Source organism: Rhinolophus sinicus, linkage group LG10 (assembly GCF_036562045.2).
Source record: "Rhinolophus sinicus isolate RSC01 linkage group LG10, ASM3656204v1, whole genome shotgun sequence".
NCBI classification, from domain to species: Eukaryota; Metazoa; Chordata; class Mammalia; order Chiroptera; family Rhinolophidae; genus Rhinolophus; species Rhinolophus sinicus.
Window position 1 is genome coordinate 39,987,164 of NC_133759.1, and position 12,000 is coordinate 39,999,163.

At 52.0% G+C, this 12,000-nt stretch overlaps 1 protein-coding gene across 2 annotated transcripts in view; it reads left to right on the forward strand.

The window, feature by feature from the left end:
• SLC6A6 (solute carrier family 6 member 6) overlaps nucleotides 1-12,000 on the forward strand; it is an 82,240-nt gene that overhangs the window by 45,974 nt on the left and 24,266 nt on the right. For both annotated transcript variants that reach the window (XM_019747061.2, XM_019747066.2), the window contains exon 6: nucleotides 7,423-7,555. In XM_019747061.2, coding sequence (XP_019602620.1) covers nucleotides 7,423-7,555 — 133 coding nt within the window. The remainder of the gene's footprint in view (nucleotides 1-7,422; nucleotides 7,556-12,000) is intronic.

Sequence of the window (12,000 nt, forward strand, 5' to 3'; positions counted from 1 at the left end):
TGGTCCTGCAGGCACCTTCCCAAGCCCCACATGATCCAGATGGACTTGCTCAGTCCGCAGAGTGCTGGCCGTCTGCCCAGTGCTCACTTCCCGCTTCAGCCTTCGCACCCCCTCCTCCTGGGTTCTAGCAAAGCTCTGTGAGTCCCACCTGAACATCCACAAATAACGTGCCCTCTTTCTAGAACCCTGTGGAGGACTGAGGTTCTCCTCTCCATAGAGGAGGAGGATGGAAAGCAGGCTTGGGCAAGAGGACCAGGCCTGCCGCCCGTGTGATCAGAGAGGCTAAAGCCAACGAGTGGGGCCGGGGCATTCCGCTCAGTGCAGCCCTGAGCCAGGCCCCATGGGTGAGAAGGGTCCAGCCGCCTGCCTTCAAGAGCCTTCCCTTCTCTTGGGCATGAAAGAGGGGAAATGAAGAAAGCTAACGTGGAGTGACTGACTCTCATAAGCATCGTGGTAGGGACTTACCTCTACCCTTTCAGGTCATCTTTGCAGAGCCCCTAGGGAAACTGTCTAGGAATCTTCCCAAACTCCTTTCTACCTCAAATCCCACATTCGATTCACAGGTCCTCTTGGCTCTCCCTTTAAAGTATATCCAGAGTCTGACCACCCTCCCCACTTACACTGCAACCCCCTTTCCCCCCCCTTGGGACCCCCGTCATCACGCTCCCAGACCCCAGCACTGGCCTCTCATTGCTCTCCCCGCTTTACCCTTGCATCTCTGCAATCAGCTGGGAATCCAAATATGTCATTTCTCAACTCAGAATCCTCATGGCTTTTCCCACGCGGTGATCTCACACAGCCCGCGAGGATTTGAAGTGTTTCAGCACAGTAAGGGTTCACTGAGTGCCGATCCTTCGCATTAATTCATGTCTGCGTCCCCTGGGCTGTGTAGCATGGAACAGCAAGTTTCTCCCACCCGAAAATGGAGGGGCCATGTGAGCTTGACTTTGAGGGATGAGTAGGAGCTCACTAGGCTGAAAGGAGAGAGAAAAGTCATTGTGGGCAGAAGGAACATCCCATGCATCCTGAAAGCACACAAGTGTTTGGGAACAGCACGTCATTGGTTTGGCCAGAGCATAGGGTACATGAGGCCGGTGAGAAGGACTGAGGGCTCGAATGTTAGCCTGTAAGCTTTGTGCTCCAGGAAGGGGAGCCATGCGAGGTACATGAGAAGGGGGTTGATGTGATTGAATGAATCTGTGATTTCTGGACATTGCTTAAGGAACACTCTGGTGGAAGAGAGGCTGGGACCTGTATTAGGCAACGACTGTATACAGGGCCTCAGTGGGCTCAGTCATCAGTAAATCTCCGTTCCCTTTGGGGTGAAACTTAGCTTATATAATTTCCCTTGAAAATAGCAACCAGCTCTGCAGTGACTAGCTCCAGGGTTTTCATCGAGAAATGCCCACTGGGACATTACTGAGGTATCACTGGCTGGTGCCCCATTGGGCTGCAGAGCAATGAGGATCTCTCAAAGGCCGATGTCCATTCCCCTCGAGCTGAAGCCCAATCCCTGTCATTATTTCCCTTCACTTCTCATACCTGCACCCGATAGATAGGTCCCTGAGCTGTCCTTCCCTTCTGCAAACGATGCTAATGGGTGCTCAGGAGCTCCCTGGGAATCAGGTTGAGGCACCATGGGAGCTGAGACTCCCACCTGGCCCTGGACAGGGAAGGAACTTGTGGACCATCCCTGCCCTGCTCCAGTTTTACAAGAGGATATAGTAGACAGCAGTGGGTGACGCTTCCATTCTTTAGTGCAGGGAGACTGACTCTGGCTCCCACATGTCCCAGCTGCATCACCTCAGTGCTGTCACTTCACCTCTCCAAAACTTGGAGATAGCATGGTCCCAAGACCTCACAGCCTGGCTTGAGTGTTCAAGAGCTAAGACAGGGCCTCTGGGCATAGCTAATTAGGTAGAACACTGATGACCAGAGCGGGTAAGTGACTTGCCCAAGGTTACACAGGCAGCTAGACATAGCAGAGTTCCCAGCCGTGGTCTCAGACAGTGGACATCACCTCCAGGATTGGTGTCCCCACAAGCTGTAAGTCCAGGGCAAACCCACGGTCACAGGTAACATCATGCCCTATGTGTGTGACCCCACTCTCAGCTTACGCATGGGGTCTTCTCTTGGCCTGGATTCCTCATGCCCACCCCGTCTGCAACACTAAAGTGCCGTTCTCAGCAGGAGCTGGTGAGATGCCCTTTACCAGATCCCCATGAAAGCCACCTGGGCTCTGGAGACAATCATTACATGCTGGCTTTATCTTTTAACTCTGAGTCGCTCTGTGATGGGGAAGCAGAGCTTCTTGCCCCTGGTCAACTTTGTCCTGCTCATCCTGCTCTGGGGTCACCTCTGTCCCGAGGGTCCTGCTTCACCCCCAGCCCTGGAAGACAGGCGGGGCCAGATCTGGCCGAATGCCCTCCATCAGGCTGGAGCCATGCCTTCCTCCCCGGTTTCTCCAGAGCCCCCAGGGAGCTCAGCATGTATCATTAGACTTTATTAGAATCAAAGAAATGAGTCATATTTGCAAACAAGCCCTGCTCAGCCAATCTTCCCTTGCAGCTGGAAGGGGGAGGCGGGGGAGAAAGCCTTGTGCGGCCCCATGCTCAGGGCGGACGGGCTCTTTTATAATTGTTGCTTCCACCAGTCTCTAGGGAAGAGCCATCGCCAATAAATGGCTGGCCGGCAGTCAAAAGGAAACGATTTGGCCCACTCGGAGGACGTATTTACATCTCTGAGTGCTGGCTGGACGGCAGCGGGGTGGCCGACTCAAAACAGACATCCAAGCAATTCTTTTTTGGATCCCACCCTGGAATGAATCATTACTATTCTTGGACAAGAATGCAGCTCACCTCTGCATCTCCTCTCTCTGTATGAGAGATACAGGGAAGTCTGGGATGCTGGGGCACCTCGTGAAGGGTAGCATAGGAACTGGCACATAGGTGGCTGGAACCAGGCCAAGGGTTGACTTTTATCTGGATAATTTCAGGTTAATTCCTGAACTTCTCTGAGCCTCAGTGTCCCCATCAACCAAATGGGTATAATTAATTTACTCAACTAATGTCTATTGAGCACCTACTATGTGCTGGGCACTATCCTGGATCCAGCAGTGATCAAGACATAGGCCCTGCCTCCATGGCGATGTCATTTTAGTAGGACAGACAGAGATGAAACAGATAACACAAATAAAATTATAATAGAAAAGTGATGATAAATGATGGAAAATAAAGCCAGGGCAGAGGAAAGAGAGTGACCAGGGATGCTTTTTATATAAGTGCCAGGAAAGTGGCATTTGAACAGAGATCCAAAGAAGGCGTGGCATGTCATGTAATGAGTGGCCCAGGGAACAGTTACTTCAAAGATCCTGAGGCAAGAGAATGCTCCAGCTATTCTGGGAACATTCCAGAAGCCCATGTGGCTAACGGAGGAAGTGAAGCGACCATGTGGGGGGATGAGGTTCAAGAGGGGACCACTCACTGTGCAAACAGCTTGTCCTACACATGTCCCATTTACACCTGTAGTTCCCAGCATTATAAGGTGTCTGGGTCTGAATGATATTTGGTCACTTAGTCAGGGAGGCCAAAAAGAGTGGGGCAAGTCGGGAGGGCCTTGTTGGCCTGGTAGGTGGGAGCCATGGGAGGATGTGGAGCAGAGGAGGGGTGACCTGACTTGGGTATTGAAAGATTAACGTGAACCGACTGGGGTGAGAAAGACCAGTGAGGAGGCTGCTGACGGAGCCCTGGTGTGTGGGGGCCTGGCGGGTGGTGACAATGTTGGGGAGTTGTGGCCGGATTTGGGGTAACTTGTGCAGTCTCCTGGCACCAATGAGGAACAGTGCACCATGGCCGTCCCTCTGGGGCATAGCACTCTATAGTTTACTGAGCACCCCCCTGCAGCATGGGGAAGGCCCAAAAGACCCCGGTCTGCTGCTTTGTGGCTGAGACCACTGGGATCTGACAAGAAAGGGACTGGTGGAGGGTCCTTTCAACAGGGTCCCCTCAAAAAGGGGTTCAGATGGACCCACAGACTCTGGTCTCCATGGCTATCATTGAGATGTTCTTGGAAAGGACGCCGGACCCTTTGGCCCCAAGCCCGCATCAGACTCTGTTATGACAACCCCTGATGGATGAGATATATTCATTCCATTCCTAGAATGTCTGCATAGTTCATTACAAACATTTTCTACAATTTAAAATAATTTGTATAAAGGTGATATGTGCACATTACATTCACCAACGGCTCCCTTTCCCCACCTGCAGTGACACAACCGCATCTTGTATGCCCTGCCAAAAATAGTCTGTGCATGTTCAAGCACAATGCATCCATCCCTTTTTACACAATAGGGAGCATGCCATGCGTGCTGTTCCTCGTCCTGCTTTGTCCACTTACTTATCTCCAGGATAGCGTTCCTTATCAGTACCCAGGGAGCTTTCCCGCTGTCCCACGGGCTGTGTAGCATTCACTGTGTCTTCTCTGTGCCTGCTCAGCCCCAGTTCATGGGCCATTTGGGTGGTTTCCAATCTTTTGCTCCTACAGACAACTGTGGGGTGGACCTTGCCTTTGGCCATATGTGACTGTAACTGTAGGGGAGAGTCTTGGGAGTGGAATTGCTGGGTCCAAGAAAACGTGCCTTAAAATGTCATCGGAGATCCTACAAGAAGATTGCCACCAGCAACGGAGAAGCACGTTATGACTCAGTTTCCTCGTTGTGGCTTCCATAACTGGTCAGTTGCCCAGAGCAAGCTGACGTGGCAGCCTGCCATCAATAGTGGGCACCACTGGTTTGCCCAGCATGGTGGTGGGAGAAGGCAGAAAGGTGTCAGTGAACTTACTGAGGGCTTGGTGCTGTCAGAATCCTGGCTCGGGGGTTTCTAGCTTCTCAGCCAACTTGCCCTGCAGGAGAAACGAAAAGGCCATCTTATGACTGGTCACCTCCTTAGCCTTAGCTGAGCCCCTACTGTGTGCCTGTCTGTGAGATTCTTGTCCTTGCGATGTGTAGAGTCTGGTAGGCAAGGCCAGACTTGTCACTCAAGGGTGACATCCAGTGTTAGAGGACAGGAAGGGACTCGACAGTTAGTCATCTGTGGAGCATCAGGGAAGGCTCGTCTGGAAGCATGAGGACGTGTGCTTGGCATTGGAGCAGGTGCAAAGGTGTAGAGGTGGAAAAGTGCTCTTGATGCTGCCCATTCACAGGGAAGCCTTGGGCCGCTGCCCAGCATGCCCTGGGCCTTCATTGAAGGTGCCGAGCTCTAGAGGCCGCACGGGGAAGGCCTTTTTGTTCTATAGCTGCTGCAGCCGCCAGAGCCACGTGCTTGGCAGGGCCCCAGCTGGGATGCAGTTGGCAGCCAGCCCTGCCTTATGGGGATGTCCATATCCCCCTGCCTGAGGCTCCAGATGACCCTGGCCCATACCATAGCAGGGACTGGAGAGATTCTTTTTAAAGTATTGGCTCTATTTTCTCTGAATCAGAGGGGCAGTTAGGTGGAGTCCAGAGGACACTGACTTTTGGAGCAAGACGGGTCTGGGTGTAGGGTGACAGCTCTGTCCCCTGCTGTCTGTGTGTCCGTGGGCAGTTGGATCCTCCAAGCCTCGTTTTCCCCATTTGTAAAATGGGACAGATGACTTCTAGTCATTTGAGATCAGATGAGATAAATTGAAAAGGTGTTGGTATTATCAAGATCACACACTGTCCTAGGTGCCAGTGGGGAGCCCATTGATGTTGGGGTGACCAGCAAGAAAAAAAACAAAGCTGCCCCTCCTTAAGGTTGTTAGTGGAAATATTTCATGAATTGGTCCAGAGTGACATGCCAACTTAACTATTCACTCCAGTTGAGTTCATTCATTCATTCATTCATTCTCTCAACTGGTATTTATTGAGGCTTTATTATGTGCCATGTGCTGTTCACACAGCAGTGAACCAAAGAAAGGCCTTGTTTGAATGCCAGTTGAGATGGGAATCTTGGATTTATTCAAGGTCCTCATGTTGAAGCTTCAATGGACAAAAAAAGAGACGCAATGAAACAGTGTCCTGGCCCAGTGGGCATTGCAAGTCCTGGAGCCCTGGCCACAGGGAACATTTGAGAGCCAGACGTAGTCTGGAAGGCTGTCCCAGTAGCATCTGGGCAGGAGCTGTTCATGTTTTACAGAAGAAGAAACTGAGGCACAAAGTCACACTCCCCTCTCTGCTCACAAGTGTGGCCTTCACATAGGAAGGCCGTACTCTTGAGCAGAGGGGAGTGTGACTTTGTGCCTCAGAAAGGAGCTGACTTTCATTAGAAGGAAACCCAGCTTCTCCCAGAGCAGCACCGTCACCCTGTGGTCTGCGGCCTGGAGATTCATTGGGCAAGTGCCTCCGGTGGACTGGTGTGCAGGGCTGACATCCCTTTGCTTGGTGTGGCTACCCTTGGTCACTGACGCAGCAGTCAGAGCCCTGGGACAATGGGGACAGCTTCTGGGCATTAGGTTGCACTGTCTTCTCAGCTGTCAGCTCCCTGTGCAGCCTTGTCCTGGCTTCAGATGGCTTCGGCCCCTCAGGAGTGTGTCTGTGAGTAGGTGCTTATGTGCGTCAGCAAGGTTCTTGGACTGCAAAGCCCCAGGCTGTGCCATGTGATGCTGGGCAGGCTTGGTGGCTGCCCCATGCTGAGTGTCCTTCAAATGGTCTACCTGCCTCCTTCTGAGACATTCATAACCCTGGAGGGGAAGGGGGAAACCAGCACTGCTTGGTTGCCAGGAGCTGCTCTGGGCCTCTCACATCCTGACAGGAATAGCTGCTAGGTTTCTCGAGGGTTGGCTGCAACCCCAAACCCTCTAGTTAGTACTTGCAGGTTTTCTCCTAACAACAGTCAGTGGAAGGAGGTAGATGGGTGTTTTACAGCTACGGATAGAACACTGCCCCCTTGAGGCTTATATTTTAGTGAGCTCCGGATAAGAAACGGGTGACTGAAATAAGAGGCATGGGACATGTTGGGGAACGGTAGCTATTCCCATTTTATAGATGAGGAGGCGGGAATCTGAGAGGTTGGGTAACTGGTCCAAAGCCAGTGATTACACAGTGGAGCCGAGTTTGAACCCAGGGAAGAGGGTCTGCTGACAAACAATCACATAGGAACCCATTTTACAGATGAGGAAACTGAGGCTTAAGGATTTACTTAACTTGCCTGAGGCCAGGCTGGGCTGAACCCAGGTTCGCCTGATTTAGGAGTCTGAATTTATCCCCTGGTTGACTTCCCTACAACTCTGTGACACTGGGGTTAACTGTTTCCTGAGATCAGTGAGGATTCCAGGGCCAGGAGAGGACATGTGATTCATGCAAATGCAACACCTGAGCCAGGATTTGAACCCCTGATGGAGTCCAAGCCTCGGCTCCCTCTGCCCTGGGGCTGGGCCCCACTTACTTGTGGCTCTGTTTGCTTCAAGGCGCAACGTGCTGAGCTTGTCTTCTGGAATTGACGACCCCGGCTCACTGAAGTGGGACCTTGCTCTCTGCCTCCTTTTCGTCTGGCTGGTCTGTTTCTTCTGCATCTGGAAGGGCGTCAAGTCCACAGGGAAAGTGAGTATTGCTTCTGTCCCTCCCCTGTCCGATGGAGATTGGCCCTCAGCAAAGAGCACCTCCTGCCCCACAGGCCTTCCTGCCCGAAACTGGCCCTGACCTAGGAGGAGATGTGGGCTGATAAGCCAATCCTCCGAAAGCAAGTAAAGCCCTGGTTTGTAGCATTTCCCCATTTTATGATGTAAAGATTCCCACCATGTCTGATTTCAAGTTTATTGATGGTTTAACAGCCAGTTTGCAGAATTCCCGATAATTGAACGGTCAGCTCTCTCAAGCCTGCACAAGCTCCCATATACCACTGGTTCCCATATCGACGTGTTGGCAGTAGTGCAGATGTTAGCAGATAAACAATGTTGGGGTCGTAACCAACAAGTGAGCTGGTAATGAGTGTCTCGGCAACTCTGTGCATTACCAGTTCTTACCCGACAACATGGTCCCTTGCCTCGCAAAGTGTGACTAGGTGCATCCACCCCCTGGGGGCTTGTTAGACACGCAGACCCGTGGGCCCGCCCGGAGACCTACAGTATCAGAAGCTGCATTTGAAGTAGCCCGAGATAATTCAAGTGCACACAGGTTTGAGAAGCACTGACGTGGACTTTTGCTCAGTCAAATTCACGGCATTATCTTACCACCAACATTTTAGCTGGTAACTGCGGCGTTGCTTCTTACGGAAAACTTTCACTGATGATTAAGTCATTTGCTCATAACCAAGACGTTAGTTGTTAACCAAAGTGTTAGCCGTAACTCAAATATTTACTGCTGATTCATATGTTTTAAGATGACTAGGATGTTAGCCATTAACCAAGGCGGAAGCTGATAATTAAAATGTTAGCTTATAATTAAGGTTTAAGATATATTGGCACTAATGAAAATGTTAGCCCACAACTCAAATGTTCTGTGTTAACAATTAAAGTTGAACAATTACCTGCGAGGCAAGACCCTGACTGATCTCAGGATCGCTCCAGTGACAAAGTCAGTGCAGATGAGTCTGCTGTCACAGGTGTGAGCCTGAGCCCAAGGCACTAAGCCAGAGTAAAGGTGTTGGCTTGATCTGCCTTGATGTGTCCCCTGATGTATCGTTTCCCCCTGTCATTTGCATCTTGATAGCGGGACAATCTCTAAGATTAAAAACTCCAAAGGTCAAAAGAGTACGTTAAAGTGACAGTTGAGGCACAGCAATGGGTGGTGGTGAAGCCATTTGGAGAAGGGGCCTTGTGTGCACCCGAATTTAGAATTAAGAATCATATTCTCCTCGGCTGAAAAGCCCCTTAGGTAAAATCGTGGCTCTGAACAGATCGCAGCAGTTACCTGCTGGGCGAGGTCTGGGACCCCACGGTTACAGAGGCAGAATGGGGCTGATGCTAGAGTGGGGGCCTGTGCGCCCATGCCCTCTGCCTGTTTCTCAGGGCAGAACCACGCGGTGATCCTAAACCCGATATGGAAAGGAAGCAGGCCTGGTTTTAGAAATCTCCACACGCACACCTCCAGGTTACACCATCCCCCCCAGGACCGGCAGGAAGAGGGCAGCTTGAGTTATTTCCACAGCTCCCTGGAGCTCATCCACCTGTGTTATTCCATTTCATTACCACCTCTCTTTTGACGATGAGGGGACTGAGCTGGGAGAGGTGAAGTGACTTGTCCAAGGTCACTCCCTCACCTCTGAGCCTCAGTTTGCTCATCTAGAAAATGGATGGCAGTGAAGGTTAAAACAAGGTGGGTTCAGCACCCAGCACAATGCTTGGCACAGACTGTGCAGTAAATGCCAATCCCTTCCTCACCGTGCCTGCGTTTCCCCACATAGACATGAGTCTCTCAAGAAGTTTCTATGGAGCACTGGTCCCGAGCAATGCTGGAGCTGTGATCACTTACTTAGACACTCATATGTATTTTGAGCCTCTTGATTTGCCAGGTACTGTTGAAAGATGGGGCTGAGGGATGTGTGGGGATCAGGAAAACAGACAAAAATCCCTGCGGTCCAAGAACTGACAGATTCATTGGTTAACGTGTAATAAGGTGAATGTGTATAATATATAGGAGTAAGATGGTGACAAAAGCTATGGGAAAGAATAATGCAGCAAAGGAGAACGGGGAATGGTAGGTGCAATGTTAAGTAGAGTGGCTGGCAAGGTTCTCTGAGAAGGTGACTTTGGGCAAAGATCTGAAGAAAGTGAGGGGATGAGCCATGTGGATATCTGGAGGAGAAAAAAATTCCAGGGCGAGAGAACAGCTAGTGCAAAGGCCCTGAGGTGTGTCTCACCCAGACCCTTGAGGAGCCTCCAGTCTGATGGAGGAGGCTGATATCTACCAGGAACAGTGAGCAATGTTTGAGACACAATGAAGGAGGCAGGAGAATAGAATCAGCACAAAAAGTAGAGGCTTCCAGGCTACAGCTGTGGCCAGTTGAAGATGTGACTTGCCAAAGGTCCCCCAAGCCTGCCCCTAGAGACAACCTTCTCCTCAGGCGGCTCCAGGCCCCTGAGGGGCAGGCGTGGTTCCCAGAACAATAGCAGGGCCTGGGCCAGCCCAAAGAAGCCAAGACAAACACAGGCTGGAGCTCGGTCTGCCTGCCTGCCTGCCTGCCCACCCACTTCTAGCCATGGCTTCCAGCCTTAGCCGCAGATTAGATTCACGGCCACTGTGGTTTAGGAAGGTGACAGAAGTCCAGACGCTCACACAGGAAGTACAGCCCTGAGGACCCAAAGGGGATGTAGCATAAACATGTGCTGAGGCTGCGCCTCTCTATTGCCAGTCTCTAGGGCAGCTCTTCTGTTCAGAGCTTAGCAATAAAGCGGGGGTGGCAGTCAGAGCCAGACAGCTCTGCCCCACTCCAAGCTGCATGACTTTGGACGAGTGAGCGCCTTTCCCTCTCTGAGCCTCATTTTCCCCTTGTGTGTAATGAGTTAGCAATGCTACTTCCCCCACCCTCCCACACACGGGGGTGCAGTGAGGACCCCCGTGGGCAGCGACCCAGGCCTGCCCCCTCAATGGAAGCTCATGGCAGCAGGAGACTAGCCTATGTCCCTCCTGTTTCATGGTCTACCTTCTCCCCACTGCCCCTAGAGAATGAGGAAGAGTTGTCCTTGCAAGTTTCCAGAGCAATTGGGCCACAGGGCACTTGGGTCGAGGGCTCAGAGGAGCCACAGAGCTTTGCCAGCAAGAATGGAAAACTACTATGTCCTGTGGCAAGGCCTGCTGGGCCACCGCCAGAGGCCCACTGGTGGCGGCTGGCATCAGCCTTTCCCACAAGGATCCCGGGGGAGTCATGGAAAAGTTGACAGAATGGCTCTCAGGGGCTTGTCCTCAGAGCAGCAAATTCTGCAAAACAAGGGTGGCTTTGCAAAGAGGCAGCCGAGGAGAGAGACTGTGACCAGGTGGGGGGCTGTCCTATTCTGGATTTGGGGTAGAACGCAGTAACACCCACAAGATACCAGACCCTGGAACGAGCTGGCCTAGATCAAGTCCCACCTCTGCCACCTATTAGATCTGTAACCCCAAGAAGCTGATGTCACCTCTCTGAGCCTCAGTGTCCTCATCAGTAAATGCAGGTCACAATAGCACCTACCTCTTTAAGTTGTGAGGATTCAATGAGTTAACACGTATAACGCGCTAGTGTACTGCCTGGCGCACAGTGAGTACCACATTAAGTGCTTGTTAAACAAATTAAATATAGAAAAACAAGGGAAGCCACCCCCATCCCCCGGTGGTGTCCTGTGTCCTTGACACAAAGCCTTCTGGCCACAGCCTAGTTGTCCAGCCCAGTGGGGCCCAGCCGGCTTTGAAGTAGCTGTTCTCTAGGGATGGCCTGCTGTCAGCAGCTATTGTTCAGCAGCCCCGGGTGTGGCCCACGCTGGGCCCAGAGGTGGGAACTGGTCAGGGGTCCTGTCCACAGGAAGGGAGGAGCAGCCTGTAGGGGCACTCTGGTTTTCTTCTTTCACCCTTTCTGGGGCTTCCTGCCTTGCCCCCACCCTCCACGTCTGCCTTGTCCTTGGGAAATGGTGAGGGTTCTCTGCCTTAAGAGAAGAAAAGAAGAGGGAAACTGAGGCCCTGAGGGAGAAAAGGCATCCAGGGAGGGTGTGGCAGAGGCCAGAGTAGGCCCACCGCCTTAATGCATCATTAGGAGAGTACTCTCCGCTGAGGTTTCTTGAGGGTCATTACGTTACTGAGCATATCCAGCATTGAGCGAGGGTAAGCACTCATTTCCTCCCAAGCCACCTAGCTGGGATCCGGCAAAGGCTGCAAAGGAACCCTAGTCTGGGCAACCCCCAGCTGACCCTCTTGGCCACCCCACCAGCTCCGCCTGGAGGGAACCTTAGAGCTCGTCTGGTCTGAGCCTCCCACTTCACAGGTGGGAAAATGAAGCACAGAGAGGGAGGGACAAGTAACTTGCTCAAGGTCGTGCAGTAAGCCAGTCCTGAGCTGTCAGGAACTGCAGCCTCCCTCTGATC